The 18,652-nt window shown below is 55.9% G+C and overlaps 1 protein-coding gene across 7 annotated transcripts; it reads left to right on the forward strand.

The window, feature by feature from the left end:
• The first annotated feature begins 932 nt into the window (after positions 1–932).
• ROBO3 (roundabout guidance receptor 3) lies at positions 933–17,224 on the forward strand. 7 transcript variants are annotated; one of them, XM_004438425.3, is made up of 28 exons: positions 933–1,322; positions 4,377–4,703; positions 5,011–5,168; positions 5,627–5,747; positions 5,844–5,982; positions 6,284–6,411; positions 6,693–6,817; positions 8,067–8,238; positions 8,549–8,754; positions 8,979–9,060; positions 9,362–9,527; positions 10,051–10,217; positions 10,763–10,884; positions 11,089–11,314; positions 11,532–11,653; positions 11,906–12,077; positions 12,223–12,408; positions 13,182–13,205; positions 13,287–13,329; positions 13,504–13,643; positions 13,955–14,149; positions 14,317–14,455; positions 14,587–14,799; positions 15,211–15,362; positions 15,490–15,600; positions 15,807–15,974; positions 16,477–16,661; positions 16,973–17,224. In XM_004438425.3, exons 1-28 carry the CDS (start codon positions 1,163–1,165, stop codon positions 16,982–16,984), a joined length of 4,161 nt encoding a protein of 1,386 aa, XP_004438482.2. In that variant the 5' UTR covers positions 933–1,162; the 3' UTR covers positions 16,985–17,224. The 7 variants fall into 7 exon arrangements, with proteins under 7 accessions (XP_004438482.2, XP_087289996.1, XP_087289997.1 ...); XM_087433870.1 differs by having other exon boundaries at positions 13,182–13,329; positions 15,795–15,974; XM_087433871.1 differs by having other exon boundaries at positions 13,182–13,329.
• The last annotated feature ends 1,428 nt before the right edge of the window (positions 17,225–18,652 follow it).

The raw sequence follows: 18,652 nt of genomic DNA on the forward strand, positions 1-18,652 counted from the left end.
ATGCGTGTGTCTGCAGGGGTGGGGGTCTGGGAGATCTTCAGGTAAAAAGAACTCCAGAAAAGTCAGAAGCATGCTGGGACTAGGGGGGTCATGCCCCCCCCCCCAAGAAGGATGACCATTATCAGGTTTGAACAGATTTGCACGAGTTTTGCATCAACTCCACCTCTTCTCTTGCATTTGTCTTTACAGAAACAATATTGCTCTCTGAGTCTTTGTCCCGGACTCCCTGGTTCCCCTTCAGTCTCCTCAAAAAGGTTAAACAATTTAATAAAACATGTCAGAGCAGAGTAATGCAAAAATATGCAAATAGCTGCGAAAGGTATGCAAATAGATGCGAGATGCCTGGGTTTTCCTGGGCTTTCCCCCTCCAGTTTTATCCCTGTCCTGAGTCTTCTGCAGGAACTACTAGATTAGGGCGTCTGGAGCAGGACTACCGGGTCAAGACGCGCCGCCTCGCGTCTTCGCCTCTGGGCTGCAAACCAGGCGACAGCAGGGCAAAGGGGAATTCTTCTCCGCCCACCCCCGACCCACTGCAAACCAACCCAGCCTCCCGCACTTCCGCCGCTAAACCCCCGGACTCGCGAGGAAACCGGAGCCACGGCTTTGAGAGCTAGAGGAGCAGTCTTGCGCTTTGCCTCAGTTTCCCTAAGGGCTGGGACAAGAGAGGAGGGATTCCTCTTCTAGAGTCAGGCAGAAGGCAGAGTCCGACAGCGCCTCATCCCTCATATTGAGTGCTTTGAGAAGTGAGGAAAACTCTCCTGCAGTGTCCAGAACCTGACGCGGGGCGCGGCGCGCGGGGCGGCGACTCCCACTCACGCGCTGCGCGATTCTAGTCTCTAGCCCTGATAGTGGCCGTCGGGGTGGGGGTGGGAGGGTGAAGGGAGGTGGATTAATCCCTTAATTACGCCTTGATCGGCGTGGCACCTGCTTTCCGGCCGCCGGCTCCCGGGGGACCCCGGCACTGGGGCGTGGAGAGAAGGACGAGGGAAGGAGGAGGGCACGCGGAGGCACGCACCGTACTCTGGCGCGCCGGCGGGAGAGCGGCACGGTGGCTGGGGCAGCGCGCACAGGCTGTGGAGGGGCTTACGGCTCCCGGCCCGCGGGTCTCAGACCCAGGGGCTGGGCCCCGAGCCCCTCGCCCCGGTTCCAGTCGGGTCGCGCCATGCTGCGCTACCTGCTCAAAACGCTGCTGCAGATGAACTTGTTCGCGGACTCCCTGGCCGGGGACATCTCCAACTCCAGCGATCTACTCTTCGGCTTCAACTCCTCCATGGCGGCTCTCAACCACAGCTTGCTGCCCCCCGGCGATCCTTCTCTCAACGGTAAGACCCTGCCCCATGGGGAAGTCGGATCCGGGGATGGGGGTGAGGTGGGAGGGCGGCGTGGAGTGGGAGGCCAAAGCGCTCCTGCCCCAAGTTCGGGACCGAGCGGCGCCTCCCAGCTCCTCCTCGGGTGGTGGAGACCAGGTGATAATTTGGGGCTTCGAGCACCTGCGTGGGGGTATCGGGGGATCGAGGGCTTGGCGGGAGAAGGCTGCTGAGTCCATTACTCTCCACGTCCCCAACAGACCCCCGCGGCCACCCAAGGTGAGGAGAACCGTGGCTGGTGGTGGGCAAGTCCGGAGCTAAGAGAGGCCGGGACCAACGGCAGGGAGGGCAGAGGAAGGGGCGCAGTCGCCAGCGGGCCTGGGCAAAGCCGGGTCACTCAGAGACCCACCCAGGTAGCAGGTTTTCCTTCGGGGCTCTAAGTTTTCCAAGAACTGACTTAGGACGAGAGGGAAGAAACCAAAATGTTGGATGTGTTTGCTACAGAGGACGACAGAGGCGGCGACCATTTCAGGGAAACTTAGAAGTTTGCCTCTCAGAGGAGGAACTCACAGCCGGCCCACCCCGGCAGAGCTGCGGCGGGCGGGCAGTGCCGGCGGCGAGGTCGTTATCGCTAATTACGGTGATTAATAAATGACTGAGACAGTGCGCTCTCCCCTCGCGCTGCGGGCAGGCGGCGAGAGTTGATCTCCGGGAGCCGGGGGAGAGGCCCGATCGCGTCCCCTGCCGGCCGAGTCGGGAACGCCCGCTTTCCCGGACGCCTTTGCTCGTGATTCCGCTCTGGCTCTTCCTCAGCCCCCCATCGCTTGGCCTCCACCTACTCGAATCTAGCGGCGAGCACGGTGCTGGAGACGCGAAGATGGCGAGAAAGGAGACCTGGGCAATGTGTGTGGGGGATACTCCAGGTGCTGGAGGAGGAGCCCCAGAGCCTCATTAGCATGGCCATCAGCTATTCATTAGCTGCTGTCAAGCATCTCCTGAGACTGGCAACGACAGGAAAGAAATTCCAGGGAAAGGGCGCCCGCAGCTGTGTCTACAGGAATTAGAGGAAAAGGCCCGACCAGAAGGGTGTGGTGTGTACGGAGGCGCTGGGAGGAAGAAGATGGGGAATGAGCGGGGATTCTCCAGTCTCCTGAGCCTTCTGGATTCCCAGGAGGTTAAGCACAGAGCCCTTCGCACAGACGCCGCAGACACCCCTCTGCTCACCCAGTGCTCTTACAGAGTGTCTTCACCACACATTGTCTCATTTAAGCTCAAAAATTTAATGAGGTATGTAGGGAGGTGTTGATGGTCACATTTGGTCGCTGAGGAAACAAATTCAGAGAGGATGAATAATATCCCAATGGTCACAAAAGCAGCATAAAGCTTGGCAATAACAGACCTGTCTACTTCCATTACACCTGAAGGTTATGTGAAGGGGGAAAAAGGGAGTATTGGGGCCTGGCAGAATCTGTTTCATAGAGAATGCAGGAGCCAAGATAAAGTAAGGTGGGCCAGGGAGGAAGAGCCCATAAGTAATGGTAGAATAGCCATCTTTATTGAGCCTTTCCCCAAGTGCTTTGCATACATGATGTCTTATGACAACTCTTTCACTACTCCCACATTACAGAGAAAGAAACTGAGACTGAGAGAAGTCACATAATTTGCCCAAGTTCTTACAGCTAGGAAGTGTCAGTCTGAGATTCCAGCCCTAGCTGGATCCACATCAACCCCTGAGCTCTTAACCACTGCAGTGGCGCTCACTATGGGGTCTGCCTAAACTGGGACTGGGATGGGATGGACGAGTAGAGATGGATGAGAAGCAGAGATTTCCATCCGGAAGGGAGGAAATCGAGAAAATTATTCCCTTCCCTAAGCGAGCAGGAAACCGATCTTCTTGACCCTAACTAGTTACACAAACTCTCCCCAGGACAGCACCAGCAAGAGGCAAGCCGTCCTGCTTTGTCTCCATTAGAACTTCTAAGAGTAGGGGCGGGAAATGAAGCCCGATCCCACACAGAGGCTGGAAGCAAGAGGTCCCTGCGGATTTTGAAACTGGGTGGGAGGGACCGGGCGGGGGAGCGGAGGTGGAGAACCGAAGCGCGGGGTAGTGCCTGGTTGTTGAAGGACACCCGAGTTCGCGAGGCGGCAGCGGCGCCTACTGGCCGCCACGGTTACGAAACCACTTTTGACGCTGGGGGTATCCAAGCATAATGGGCTCCAAGATCCTGGAACCCAAACCGATTGCAGAAGACGCGAGAAGAAGCCTGCAGGCCGAGCGAGGGGCAGGAGCCCAACATGTGGGGGAACGGATCCGAGTGAACAAGGGAAGTAGAGGAATTTCCTTCCCAACGGACATAGCCTTTCTTGGCTACATCAACCTGTAGAATAATCTGTTGAAAACCATGCACCTCTCAGAAAAGGAGAGTTTACTCACATTTCCACTACCATTTTCGTTCAGTTCCGTGAGTTAACAGAACCGCTGAAGCGTGATTACCTGGGTGTCGGTGAGAAGGACTCTGTGCCCATTCATGGACTCCAGGTTAAGAACTCCTTTTAGTCCCAGGTCCTAGATCAACCACTTAACGTTTTCCCTTTCCTAAGGGACACCAGGCCGGTCCACATTCTCCATTTCGTCTGCTCGGGACCATGCAGGGGTGAAGAACCAAGTGTTGGCTCTGGTGCACAGCTGGTGATTGTTCACTGAGCAAGGACGATGTGTGAACCAGTGCGGTGGGGGACCGAAAACCAGTTGGCTAGAGATGCCGTCTACTGGCCAGGCCGTCGCCCAGTCGCTCCCCACTTAAACTTGGCAGGAGAAAGGCGAGTGCCTTTAGGCGGCCTGGAAAGCCGGCCCAGGAGTTGTGTCCTGATTCCTCCGCTGATCTGCTTGTCTGTAGGCACCTCCCTTTGAGCCTAAGAATGTGGAGCGTCTGCCTAGAAGGAGATATTGGACTCTACAGAGAGAGAGGGTGGGCAGGGGTGGGCAAGCGGGTTCTTTTTCTCTCCGGAGCCTCAATCTCTCTCCCAATTTCCCCGTCTGAGTGTTCTGCACCACCCCCCTACCCTCAGGGTCAAGAGTCGAGCCAGAGGACGCAATGCCGCGCATCGTGGAGCAGCCTCCAGATCTGCTGGTCTCCCGAGGCGAGCCGGCCACGCTGCCCTGTCGCGCTGAGGGCCGGCCCCGGCCCGACATCGAGTGGTACAAGAATGGGGCGCGTGTGGCCACTGCTCGCGAAGACCCGCGCGCACACCGCCTGCTCCTGCCCAGCGGCGCCCTCTTCTTCCCGCGCATTGTGCACGGGCGCCGCGCGCGGCCCGACGAGGGTGTCTACACTTGCGTGGCGCGCAACTACCTGGGGGCAGCGGCTAGCAGAAACGCCTCGCTAGAAGTGGCAGGTGAGAAGCTCATTGCCAGCTGGTTGCTCCCAGAGCCTGGAGGAGGCGGGAGGGCACGGGATAATCCGGTCCAGAACCAGCCCCAATCTCAGCCCATTCAGGAGCCTCCTTTGAGACCAAGACGTTTGGTCTCTAATGCCCCCATCATGGCAGGAGGAGGAAGTGGGCCTGGTACTTTCGCACCTGGGAAAGAGTTCCAGTCTGAAGTAATTCACCCCTCCCCAGAACACTTTCCTTGTGTCCTCACCTGGTTATGTCGCCCCACACCCTGTTTTTTCCCCTGATCATATTCTCTCTGTCTTATCAGTCCTTCGCGATGATTTCCGGCAGTCTCCCGGGAACGTGGTGGTGGCAGTGGGGGAGCCAGCAGTAATGGAATGTGTGCCCCCGCGCGGCCACCCAGAGCCTTCCCTGTCCTGGAAGAAAGACAGTGCAAGAATCAAAGAGGAGGAGGGAAGGATCACAGTGAGCAGCAGTGCCATGGCTGGGATCTGTCTGGGGGCCAGGGCAAGGGACATCATGAGGGGCAGGACCATAGGCTAGGAGTCTGGGACAAGTCTCAAAGGAGGAAGGCCTGGATCTATGGCTCTTGGAGGGGCAGGGGAATAATGTCTTGGAGGTGATAAGGAAGGAGATTTGAGATCAGGGCATTAGCTGACTAGAGGCTGAGAGTCAGCTATTGAGTGATGGAGAAGTAAAGATGGGTAGGATGGAACTGGTATAAGATAGGTGGGGAGCATGATGCCCCAGGGACTGGTGGGAGACAGTTTAGGCTGTGGGGGAAAAGATAGACTGCAGCCCCACTTTGGGCAAATCACTTAAGGATTCCTTATCTGATAAGCGGGTCATCTTTGCTGGTCTTCTTCATTGCCTTGCTGTCAGATAAGTAAATATGGACCAATGTTACCATTATTACTCTACAGATCCGTGGAGGGAAGCTGATGATGTCACATACACTCAAGAGTGACGCAGGGATGTATGTATGTGTGGCCTCCAACATGGCAGGAGAACGGGAGAGTGGGGCAGCTGAACTTGTGGTACTGGGTAGGCACACAGAGTTTTGGAGTTATGGGAGAGTGTAGCCTGGGGAGTGAGTAGCTGTGCAGACCCCCTGACTATTCACTCACTCCCCCTCCATAGAGCGTCCCTCATTCCTGCGTAGACCAGTGAATCAGGTGGTCCTGGCTGATGCCCCTGTGGATTTCCCATGTGAGGTGCAAGGGGATCCCCCACCTCATCTACGCTGGCACAAGGAGGATGGAGAACTGCCCACAGGCAGGTGAGAAGCCCATTCCTCCTGCCTTTAAGGAAACCCAACCAGCTCAAGGGCATACCCTGCCCTAGGAACCTGGAAAGCAGACCCCTTCTCACTTGATGGCACAGAGAAGTCTGTTCCCCAGAGCCTGTGGCCCCTGTCCTATCCAGTCCCCCCCTCCATTCACGGGTCCATGGGTACCAGCTTCTGTCCCTGTGGAGGCCTACCTTGTCTTTATGTGCCCTGATCCTGGTGTCTGTCCTGGGGAAGAGAGAAGGGGTCTGTATCTGTGGCCAACCCAGCCTGGGGGTGGGGAGTGGAGCAGGTATGAGATCCGGAGTGACCACAGCCTTTGGATTGGGCGTGTGAGTGCTGAAGATGAGGGGACTTACACCTGCGTGGCAGAGAACAGCGTGGGCCGTGCTGAAGCGTCTGGCTCCCTCATTGTTCACGGTGAGGGCTCGCCTGGGACTGCCTGCAGCAGGAATGAGATGAGGGAAGATGGAGGATGGGTCAAAGTGGAGAATGAAGGAGAAAGGATGGAGTGGGAAATAGGGGTGGGTCACCTGAGAGTTCTAGAAGGAGAAAGAGGAGGAGAAAGCTAAAGAGGTTTGAGCAAGAGAGGGGTATCTGCTCCTCCTTAAGCCGACCTCAGGCTTCTCTCTCCTGTTCCCTCAGTGTCCCTTCTTAGTACCCCTGACTCCCTGTTCCTTTATCTCGCCTCCCCTTCCCAGTCCCACCTCAGCTGGTAACCCAGCCCCAGGACCAGATGGCAGCTCCTGGAGAGAGCGTGACTTTCCAATGCGAGACCAAAGGAAACCCCCCACCTGCCATCTTCTGGCAGAAGGAGGGAAGTCAGGTAGGTGGCCAGTTCCAAGCGCCTTCCCATCAGCTTCTCCTCTGGGTCTTAGCCTCCCTCTCTACTTTCTGCAAACTTCCCTCTGCAGTTCTGTTTGACCTTTGATCCTCCCAGAAGCCCTTGCAGGTTATTTGAGAGGATTAAATAAGATAATGAAAATAAAAGACCTGGAACATATTGAACCCTTTTTTTTTGTTTTTTGAGGAAGATTGGCCCTGTGCTAACGTCTGTTACCAATCTTCCTCTTTTTCTTTTCTTTTTCTCCCCAAAGCCCCAGTACATAGTTGTGTATCATAGTTGTAGAGTGTAGCTCTTCTATGTGGGACGCCACCTCAGCATGGCTTGATGAGCGGTGAGTAGGTCCACACCCAAGATCTGAACCGGCGAACCCCAGGCCGCTGAAGTGGAACACACACACTTAACCGCTATGCCATCGGGCTGGCCCCCCGAACCCTTTTTAAATAAATGATAATAGTTTAGGTGGTAGGGAAGAGTCCTGTATAGTAATTCTTTGGAGAATCTTTCTATTTTGGGCAAGGCTGTCCTGAGGACATATCAAATCGAATTAGATCCCTTCTCCCCGAGATCCTTGGGGCCTGGGTTTTCACATGCTGCTCTGGAAACAGTACCAAAGCTGCTCAGAGTAGAACATGACTGCTATTTATAAGGGACTGCCACCAGGGGGAGCTCACAATCACCCCCTTCAACTGCTGCATTTTAATTAAATTCTTAAATGAATAAAAATGCTGATGGTGGCAGAGGGTGGAGTAGGTATCAGTCAGGGGCTCAGCATGCTACTGTTTATCCTGAGACCCAAACTTGCTTCCCCACCTTCCGTGTATCTATCTAATGTAAAAACATGAAAGCCAGAAAGAAAGGGAAAGTATTTGACATTTATCATGCGATGTATTAAAAGAGTTTCATATGATTACTTCATTTAATTCTCATAACTATCTTCTAAGAGTCAAATTTGGGGAAATTGAGGCTCAGGAAGGTTAAAAACTTGCTCAGAGCTTCCCAACTAGTAAGTCATGGAGCTGGGAAGTGCCCCCCAAAATCATCTAATAAAATTCCCTCATTTTTGTGAATAGGTTTAATTAGTTTTCACAAGGTCACATAAGTGGCTGGGGACAGAGTATGAACAAGAACCTGAGGAATCCTCTGGATTCTGGGGTTGATGAGAATGGGGGAGCTCTCTCTGCCCAGCTGCCCACTCATTCCTTACCTTGGTTCCTACCTCTGTCCCCAGGTCCTGCTTTTCCCCAGTCAGTCACTTCAGCCCACAGGGCGCTTCTCAGTCTCTCCCAGAGGCCAGCTCAACATCACTGAAGTGCAGAGTGGGGATGCTGGCTACTATGTGTGCCAGGCTGTCAGTGTGGCTGGCAGCATCCTGGCCAAGGCCTTGTTGGAGGTAAAAGGAGGTAGGTGCCCATGGAGATAGGGCTGGACCCATGGCCTGGAAGGAAATAATGGCTTCAAGAGATCTGTTTTTCTTGGATTCTATACAATATGTCTGCAAGGGGCAGGGCATGTTCCAGAGACATGTCCTTGAAGTTTGGAAATCAGCTGCAGAAGCCACTAATAGAAGGCTGGTCCTACTGCAGATGGTTAGGGAAGCCCCTCCAATCTCTGTGGGAAGGGGGATATATGAAGGACAGAGAATGAGGACAAGGGGCTGCTTGCCTGAATGCAGGATCCTCCCGTAAGGTGCCCAAGTTCTTCCTTTCTCAGCCTCCTTGGATGGCCTGCCTCCCATCATCCTTCAGGGACCAGCCAATCAGACACTGGCACTTGGCTCCTCTGTGTGGCTGCCATGCAGAGTGGCCGGGAACCCTCAACCTAGTGTCCAGTGGAAGAAGGATGGGAAGTGGCTGCAGGGGGATGACCTCCAGCTCAACCTAATGGCCAATGGTACCCTGTACATCGCCAATGTGCAGGTAAGTCTCACCCCTAGGGCCCGAGTAACTGAGAATGGCCACGCTGTCCATATGCCCAACTCTAGTAAGTACCAGCTGGGGCTCTAACTCCACTTCTACCCCTGTGCTCTCTCAGACCACCTAGAATGTACAACATCCTCCCCATCCTTCTGTATACCCACCTCTACCCCCTTGCCCTACCTTGCTCTACTCCAAGTTTGCCAGTCCTCTACCCTCTCCCGTAGGAGATGGACACAGGGTTCTACAGCTGTGTGGCCAAGAGCTCCACAGGAGAGGCCACATGGAGTGGCTGGCTGAGGAGGCGAGGTGAGTTTTTGCTTTGTTCCCTTGTTTTCTTGGCACCTTTCTCTGAACCCGCTTCGAAGGTAGTCAATACCTTTCCAATCCCCAGGACTGATTTTATCTTCCAAATGCCGTGGCCATGGTGGTGGGGAGGAGGAGGACAGAAGTGGTACCCTTGGGAGGCAGACGGGAATAGGGGTAGTTCACTATGTGCCCCTCTCCAACATCACCGTCACAGCTCCACAGCTCCTCTGGGAAGGAGGCAGGCTACACTGGGGCCATCCTTTTCTCATCCTTCTACTTAAAGATTATCTCCTCACTGCAGAAGATTGGGGAGTATCACCAGACCCCCCTACAGAACCCAGTACCCCTCCAAGGCCTCCCTCTCGGCCAGTGGTCACTGAGATCACCAAGAACAGCGTTACCCTAACCTGGAAGCACAACCCGCAGGCTGGGGCCACAGTCATCTCTTACGTGATAGAGGCCTTCAGGTATGGAGAAAGTTTTTTTTTTTTTTTTTTTTGTGAGGAAGATCAGCCCTGAGCTAACACCCATGCTAATCCTCCTCTTTTTTTTTGCCGAGGAAGACTGGCCCTGAGCTAACATCTATTGCCAATCCTCCTCCTTCCCCCCCCCCAAAGCCCCAGTAGATAGTTGTAAGTCGTAGTTGCACATCCTTCTAGTTGCTGTGTGTGGGATGCGGCCTCAGCATGGCTGGGGAAGTGGTGCGTCGGTGTGCACCTGGGATCTGAACCTGGGCCACCAGCAGTGGAGCACGCACACTTAAGCGCTAAGCCACGGGGCCGGCCCTGGAGAAAGTTTTGAATGCAAACCTGGAAAGTTAGAAGGGGGGACCCTATGTCCTTAAGATCTTTGCTATTGTGGGGAGGGGGTCACCCCAATCCCTCTCCCAGGGTGAGGAGGTAGTAGGGAGCCATAGAGAATGGATGAAATGGAGTAGACAGGTTGGGGGTCCCTGGCTCAGACAACTCTGTCACTTCATTCTCATTGTAGCCAAGCAGCTGGCAACACATGGCAGACAGTGGCAGATGGCGTGCAGCTGGAGACACACACCGTCAGTGGTCTGCAGCCCAATACCATCTACCTGTTCCTGGTGCGAGCTGTGGGAGCCTGGGGCCTCAGTGAGCCCAGCCCTGTCTCTGAGCCTGTCCGCACCCAGGGTAAGGTCAGAGTCCCTAGCTCATGCGTTATGACATATAATGCTGCAGAGACCCCCTCCCCTAAAACCGTGGCACTGTGGCAGCTTTTTCCTGCTGTGCTGGGTCTATCCTGGTGGCCTGGCCTGGCATAGGAGGTCATGCTTCCCTTTCCTTGAGGGAACAAGAAAAGAGGAGAGAGACAAAGAGAAGGAGATTGATTCAGTCATCTTGGTAGCTCCTTACTTCTGAAACTTTTACCCACAGATAATGTAGATTATCAGGACTAGAAGGGACCATGGAGGGGTCATCTTCATGTTAGAGATGAGGACCCGAGGCCTTTAAAGGGTGCATATGTAGTTATGCAGAAAGACACTCATGTTAGCTGGACACCCTGGCCCACCTCTGGAAGCTGTTCTCCTGATCAGCCCCCTCTTGATCCTAGGGTGTGCTCTGGAGTACTAAGTAGCACAGTCTGTGGGACAGGGCAGAGGTAGGACACAAACACACTCTCAGTCCTGACTCCCTGTCCCTGGTGGCCGCTGCTGAGTGGGCTCTTTGGTCAATAGATAGCAACCCATCCAGACCAGTGGAGGACCCATGGAGAGGCCAGAGGGGACTGGCTGAAGTGGCTGTGCGCATGCAGGAGCCCATAGCCCTTGGGCCCCGGACCCTGCAGGTGTCCTGGACTGTGAGTGTGGCATAGGGATGAGCTTAAGGGCAGGGATGATGATGGGGGACAGGGGAGCCTCCACGAGTGTGTACAGGAGATTGGGAGGTGAGTGGCTGGGGAAGACTGGTGAGTGGATGGGCAGTGACTGCAGAGGGGCTGGGCCTGGAGGACCTGTGTGGCCCCAGCCTCTCCCTCTGGTATGCTTTGTCCCGTCTCTTACAGGTAGATGGCCCAGCCCAGCTGGTGCAAGGTTTCCAGGTGTCTTGGAGGGTAGCAGGTCCTAATGGGGGAAGCTGGACAGTGCTGGACCTACAGTCCCCAAGCCAGCAAAGTGCTGTGCTAAGAGGACTCCCCCCAGGGACCCAGATTCAGATCAAGGTGCAAGCCCAAGGCCAGGAGGGGCTGGGGACTGAGAGCCCCTTCGTGACCAGGAGCATTCCTGAGGAGGGTGAGAGGACAGGACACAGAGCTCATGGAGGGACAAAAGGGAAGAGGGGGTGGGGAAGGATGACAGTGTGCAGGGGGAGAGCAAGGCCGGTAGGTGGCAAGGAGGGATGCTTCGCAGTTCCCTAAGATGTTAGAACTGGGAGGGGGAAGGTTGGGGCATGAAGAGCAGCTTGCAATGACTGTCTCTGTCCTTCTCACCATGCTCCACCCTTGCTCAGCCCCCAGTGGTCCCCCCCAGGAAGTGACAGTGGCCTTGGGGGGTGAAGGCAACAGCAGTATCACTGTTTCCTGGGAACCTCCGCTCCCCTCCCAGCAAAATGGGGTCATCAAGGAATACCAGGTACAGGGTTTGAGAAGGGACTGGGTGGGAGGACCACGGAAGGGAGGAAGAGGGAGGGCTAGGGGCTGGGATTAGGGAGGTGGGAACCCGGGACTGGCTTTGGGGCTGGGGGAGAGGAGGGAGGTTTCAGAGTTTTCTCTCCAGGCTGAATTATGCCTGGCTAAGCCCCCTCTACCATTCAGAGCTTCAAGTTTCCACATGAGGCCAGAATTCCATTTTTGACTCTTTAAACCCGGGTCTCGGCCTCCCTAGATCTGGTGCCTGGGAAATGAGAGCCGCTTCCACCTCAATCGGTCTGCGGAAGGCTGGGCACGCTCCGCGGTGCTCCGGGGACTGCTGCCGGGTCTTCTCTACCGGACTCAGGTCGCGGCGGCCACCAGCGCTGGCGTGGGTGTGGCCAGTGACCCAGTGTTGATGCAGCTGCGTGAGTCTGGAGGTGGGGGTGGAGGGCCGAGCTGGGGAATTTAAGGCGGGTCCTGGGGTAGCTGTGCCTACGGAGTCCCTAACGGCCCCTTCCTAGCTCCTGGGTCTCCTGGCCCCTACTCCCCTCATCTCTCTGACCCCCACAGCGTCCCCGCCGGAATTGGAGCCTGGGCTCGAGGCGGGCCCGGGGCTGGCGGAGCGGCTGGCGAGGCTGCTGCGGGAGCCCGCCTTCCTCGCGGGCAGCGGCGCCGCCTGCGGGGCGCTGCTCCTCGGGCTCTGCGCCGCCCTCTACCGGCGCCGGAGGCAGCGCAAAGAGCTCAGTCACTACACGGGTGAGAGCCGGGCCTGGGGGTCGGCGCCGGCTGGCGACGCATTCCCGCGGTGGGGAGACGGAAAGGAGGGCCTTGGGTTGGCGGAGCCTGGAGATCCCGCCCTCCAGGGAGGGGGGCGGGATGGAGAGAGGGAGGGGAGGGCTCAACGCTCGATGAGTTGGGGCGGGGTCAGGAGGGAGGGGCCGCAGCAGCAGCTCAGCTCTTTGGAGAGCGGCGGGGTACGCACCGTGGATCTGGGAGCTGTCGGGACATCTGGCAGAGGGCGGGGCCCGGAGAGGTGGGACCTGAGTCCAGGGACAGGGATAGGATTTGCTCCTAAGACGGCTCAGGAAGAGGAGCCTTTGCAGTCAGTTTCAGTAAAGCAGGGGCAAGTCTAGTGGGGTAAAAGCACTACATGAAGAGGGGGCCTGGTAGGAGGGAGTGTGGCCAGGATCCCGGCAATACATTGTGAGGCAGAGTCTGGGTGGAAAGGCGGAGCTGGCTGAAAGGAGACTTGAGCTCTGCGGCTACCTGGTAACAGGCGTGTTTGGAGAGATCTGAGGTCTCTTAGATCCGAGGTTCCCAATCTTGGCTGCACATGGAAATCACTTAGGGAGCTTTAGAAAAATACTAATGTCTGAGTCCCATCCCTAGAAATTCTGATGAAATTGGTCCAGGGTGCAGCCTGAGTGGTGGAATTGGGACCAGGGCCAAGGAGTGGACAAGAATATGGATATTTCTGACCCTTCTCCCCATTTCCCCTCTTCTTTCTCCGACGGGTTCCTTTTCGGAAGCCTCCTTTGCCTACACACCTGCAGGTAAGCCGTCTCTGCCCCAGTGGGGTTCAGACCCCAAGTACGGGCTCTTCTCTCATTCAGTCTCCCCCTCATCTTCCCCAGTGTCCTTTCCACACTCAGAGGGCCTCTCGGGAGCCAGTTCCAGGTAATTTTCTTAACTCATCTCCCAGGATAATCCCCTCCACCGAGAGACCACTCCTTTCCTCTCCAGGCCTCCGCATGCTGACTCTCCCAAATTCCCAACCCCAAACACCACTATTACTGTCCTACAGCTCCTCTTCTGGCCCTCCATCCCCAGCGTTCACATGCTCTCCTTCAGGCCACCCATGGGCCTTGGCCCTGCTCCCTACCCATGGCTAGCAGACTCGTGGCCCCACCCATCTCGAAGCCCCTCAGCCCAGGAACCCAGGGGAAGCTGTTGCCCCAGCAATTCTGACCCAGATGACAGATATTACAATGGTGAGGAGTTCTAATTCCCTCAGGGGCATACCTGGCCCCCAGCACCCCTCTCTCCTCTCAACCTACTGGGGCAAACTGAAGGGAGCCGAGGAGTCCCAGTCGTCTTGAGGTTGGTCAGTCCATGGGGAGGATTGAGTTGGGGGAAGCCTCTCTCACACCTAACCTTTACCCTGGTTTGAGAGGTAAGGTTTGGGGTGGGGAAAGAAGTTGATCCAGTGGGATTGCCTTTTGCCCTCCATTCTCCTGTTGTCCTCTATTTTTCTGTCTTTGTCCGTGCCGCCTCCCTGGGCCTCCCTCTTTCTCCTCCTCAGAAGCAGGAATCTCCCTTTACCTGGCTCAGACAGCCCGGGGCACTGCCGCCTCTGCTGAGGGTCCTGTCTACAGCACCATTGACCCAGCCGGAGAGGAGCTGCAGACCTTCCATGGGGGGTTCCCCCCACATCCCTCAGGGGATCCAGGCACCTGGAGCCAGTATGCCCCTCCAGAATGGAGCCAAGGGGACAGTGGTATGACTCCAGTTCCTACCACCCCCATTATAGCCCTGAGCACAGTATCCCCAAAGAATATCCTCCACCCTTCTCCTCTGGGACCTAGCCCAGCACTTCCTCTGACATGTCTCATCACTGCGTCTTTCCTGCCGTATCTTGGCGTGCCTCCATCCTACTCTCCTCAGGAGCCAGGGGAGGCAAAGTAAAGATTCTGGGAAAACCTGTGCAGATGCCCTCCCTCAACTGGCCAGAAGCCCTGCCGCCACCTCCCTCTTCCTGTGAACTGAGCTGTCTAGAGGGGCCTGAGGAGGAGCTGGAGGGCAGGTAAGGATGCGCCCTGCTATAGAGCGGAGGGCAGAGATGCTGGGAGAGGAAGGGAAGGGGGCACCAGGAAGGACAAGGGAAGGTATGGAAGCTACTCATTCATCCGTGCCCTCCTGCCTCGTTGCCTCCAGCTCAGAGCCAGAAGAGTGGTGTCCACCAATGCCTGAGAGGAGCCACCTGGCAGAGCCCAGCTCCAGCGGAGGGTGCTTGGTCCCTTCGTCCCGAGGGGAAACCCCCTCTCCGACACCTTCCTATGGACGGCAGTCCACAGCCACTCTTACCCCCTCACCTCCTGACCCTCCTCAGCCCCCCACTGACATTCCCCATCTCCACCAGATGCCCAGGTAGGGGGGTATATAGTACCTTGCACATTATAGGCCTTCGGTACATATTTATTCAGTGGATGATTGGATGGATGGATAGATGGATGGATGAATGGATGGATGGATGAATCTGGGGTACAGAAGTCTCATGGCTGCATCAGGGTAGAAGTGTGATTTGGGGAGAAACATGGAGGCTGGCAAGGTCCCTCACTCTCTTCAGACTGTTTCTCCGTTAGAGTGACTCAGCAGGCTTCCTGGAGCATTTGAAAGACATGGCTTTCCTCATGTTTCACTAGCTTGAGAGCCTTGTGGGGGACAGACTGTGTCTTATTCATCTGAATATTAGGCTGAGTGGCTAGCACAGTGCCTGGCACATAGTAGGCACTTAGTGTTTGTTGAGTAAACAAATGCTGAGGCCTCATGTCATTGCAGGAGGGTACCCCTTGGGCCCAGTTCCCCTCTCAGTGTATCCCAGCCCACTCTGAGTAGCCAAGAAGGGAGGCCTGCTGGCCTGGGTGCTGGTCCCACAGCCTCCCATCACCTCAGCCCCAGCCTTGTCCCTAGTGCAGCCAGCAGTGCCCCAGGTGAGTCTGCAGAACCTCAACTTACCCCCACTTCCCCATACCTCTCAGAGCTTATTTCCCCTTCACCCCCAAGTCCCTTTCCTGACCCTCTCTTACTTGCTCCTCTCCCTGTCTCCTAATGCTACAGGGAGAACCTGGCAGATGCCTGGGGAGATGACTCCTCCACTTCAAGGGCCCCGGGCCCGAATCCGGAAGAAACCCAAGGCTCTTCCCTACAGGCGGGAGCACAGTCCTGGGGGTGAGGGGGCCTTGGGCCTGGGACAATAGGGTGACAATAGAGGGTCAGGCAGGAAACCAAGGGTGAGCTCTGCGGGCTGGAGGAGGGAGCAGGTAAACCCACATCTCAGCTGTTCATTCGCAGCCTCCTGGTGCCAGGGAATGGGAGTGGGGGAAAGATTGGTATCAGGAGAAGCAGGAGACTGCTGAAAACAGGTCTCTCCCCAGACTTGCCCCCACCGCCCTTGCCACCACCAGAGGAGGAGGCAAGCTGGGCCCTAGGGCTGAGAGCAGCATGCAGCACAGCCTCCTTGGAACGGGAGCGGGAGCGTAGCGGGGAGAGAAGAATGCTGCAGGCGGGGCCTCTGGGGGCCCAATGGGGCCCCCACCTGGATGGTAAGGAGGGCCAGGACCGGCTGGAGGGTCCACTGCTACCTAAGTAGGTGGGCTTTAGGACTGGAGGCTAATAGTGTAGTACAGACGGTGCCATCCATGGACTAATTTTCAACCCAGCTCACCCCTCACTTTCAGTTGGGTTCATGCATTTGATCAACATCAAAGCCACTTGTCTCTCTAGCTCTCTGAGCAGAATGCCTGGAGTTCCCAAGTTGTATCCTTTCCCAGGACTGAAGCCCAGATGAGAGAAGAGTGGGGGCTGGGTGTGCTGCCCCTCCTTCCCCAAGGCTCTCTCTGCTTGGGAGTGCCCTACAAGTGTCTGCGCACGTGTGATGTCAAGGCCATGTGCTGGGCACTCTGCTCCTCAGCCCCCAGGCTGGCCTGAGCCCTGTGCCTGCCCTCAACTCTTCTTCCAGAGCTGGGATTGTGGTCGGGGTGGCATGGTGGGTGAGCAGTGATGTTCTGTCCCCTGGGCCCGGCTGCCCTTCTCTCTGTGCTGCAGAAGAGGCCTGGCTCCCCTACAGCCGACCAAGCTTCCTGTCACGGGGTCCGGGCACCAGCACCTGTTCCACAGCTGGCAGCAACTCTTCAAGAGGCTCCAGCAGCTCTCGGGGCTCCCGGGGCCCTGGACGGAGTCAGAGCCGGAGCCGGAGCCAGAGCCAAAGGCCAGGGCAGAAACGTCGAGAGGTGGGGGCTAGGGGTCTCAAAAAAATGAGAGTGGAGGGCTAAGGAGGGTGGGCCAAGGGGTAACAAAACAGAAATAGAGAAGGGCTTGTGGGGGAAGTGTCAAAAGGAGGGGACCCAGTGAGTGACGGGGAAGGGAGGAGTCCTGGAGAGCAGGGACAAAGGGTGAAGACAAGATGACACAGAATAGAGGAGCCTGGGCTCCCACAGGAGAACCGGTCAGGAGAAAGGCTGACATGATGAAAGACATATCCCCTCCTGTGGCCTGTTTACCCCAGGGCCTTGCAAACCAGCCTCTCTCTCTCTTTCTTTAGGAACCACGATGACCCTTGATGAGAATATCAGGAGTGCCAGGGGGAAGGGCTTGTCCCTGGGCCAGGAGCACCTCCTCCTGGTAAATGAGGGGGTGAGAAAGAGGAGCAGGAAGGGTCTCTTCCCTTCCGGCAGTGATGCCTGGGGCTCCCTGAGGAATTGGCTTAGCAGCCAGAGAGCCAGCTCTTCCCTTCCTATCTCTTTCTACCTGAGACCCATTTGTAAAAAAAGGCAATAAAAAGAGTCTGATCAGAGCCCCGGGCCCTGTTTGTTTGGTTTTATGCGGGATGTCAGGAAGAAGGGGGCTGCGAGGGTCTGTGTATCAGTGCACATGAGTAGCTTCCCCTTCGTTTTGAATGTCTTCTGCCAAAAGCACCAGGTGAGGATGGGGCTAAGAGACACTGACCTGTCCTACCTCTCAAAGGAGCTGAAGCCCATTGTCTCCCCAGGTTCAACCAGAGGGGCTTTCAAAATAACCAACAGTGAGAAACTTGTCCCACCTTTGGAGAACCAAGCCAAGCCCTCCCTTAGGGCCCTCTTCTGGGGTATATCTACTCCCCTATAAGGAAATATGCCCCTCACAATAATAATTTTTAAAACCTCAAAGAAAGGAGGAACTGATGGGGGAAACCCTGACCAAGAAGGAAAGACAGGCCTTTTGAGACCCCCCTGACCCCTCACAGAAGGGCCAGATGAGGCCCAGATGTGATTTGTTTGGCACAGAATTTTGTAAATCTTTTGGCCATGAATGCCATGGTGCCCCTCTCTCCCGCACCCCCAGCTCACACCACTGACTGGTTACCTGAGGTTTGTTTCCTTCTCGCTTGCTCCACCCCTGCTTCAGGAACTGCCCTGGGCCCCCCCGGGCATGGTTGCTGCCCCCAAGCCCAGGTTCTGACCCCTGCTGCCACTTTGACCTAAGAGTATACAAATCCCTATTTCTCCCTCAGTCTGGCAGGCAGGGCTAGAAGGTTTTCAAAAGGAATTTTACTGGGAAGCTAAAAGAAAAACAAAATCCAAAAAAGGAAAAGCCAATAGAGAGGAAGGGATGTGTATCCACAGCACTGAGTCCTCATCCTGAGATCACGACACTCTGGCCCAGGCTGGCCTGAGTCCCCCAGGGTCCTGCCTTACTCAGCCTCTGAACTCAGAGTGGCCTCCAGGTAGAGCTGCTTGCGTTTGGGGGATCATCATCTCCTTTCAGGGCCTGCTTCCCAATCCACCCTCCCTAGAGGTGTCTTCCTATGGCCCGGGGCCATGCTCAGTAGTGACCCCCGACCTTGTGGATTCTGCCGGTGACTTTCCCACCAAGTGAGAAAGGCATGGCTGTCCCTGTCCTCTAGTAGCCTTCTGGGCTCAGACCCTGGACGTCTTGCTCCACCATCTCTCTGTTCATTGTTATTTCTGAAAGGTGTTCACTGGCCAATCATTACAGGTGGTTCTGCCTTTTGTGGAATTTAGTTCTTTGTCTATTTTAAGAAACCATCTGGGACCGGTCTTTGGGGAGGGGGCTGGGACCGCTAAAAGCAGGAGTTGTCTTCTCAGAAACAGTTGCTAAGACCAGCAGACCCTAAAAATCCACCACCCCTCCCTTTCCTAGATTCTGCTTAAAATCTGATAGATACACATAATTTCTCAGTTACAGAACAGAAATGAGTGACACTCTCTGAGTGTCAGTGAAT

Source organism: Ceratotherium simum, chromosome 7, assembly GCF_057802395.1.
Source record: "Ceratotherium simum simum isolate JZ-2026a chromosome 7, ASM5780239v1, whole genome shotgun sequence".
Taxonomy (NCBI): domain Eukaryota; kingdom Metazoa; phylum Chordata; class Mammalia; order Perissodactyla; family Rhinocerotidae; genus Ceratotherium; species Ceratotherium simum.

Excerpts from the sequence above, each read along its gene's own strand:
- ROBO3 (XM_087433867.1), top strand. The coding sequence starts at position 1,163 with ATGCTGCGCTACCTGCTCAAAACGCTGCTGCAGATGAACTTGTTCGCG. Across the intron at positions 5,983-6,283 it reads GGAGAACTGCCCACAGGCAG|GTATGAGATCCGGAGTGACC; the intron begins GTGAGAAGCCCA and ends GGAGTGGAGCAG. Across the intron at positions 12,078-12,222 it reads CCCAGTGTTGATGCAGCTGC|CGTCCCCGCCGGAATTGGAG; the intron begins GTGAGTCTGGAG and ends TGACCCCCACAG.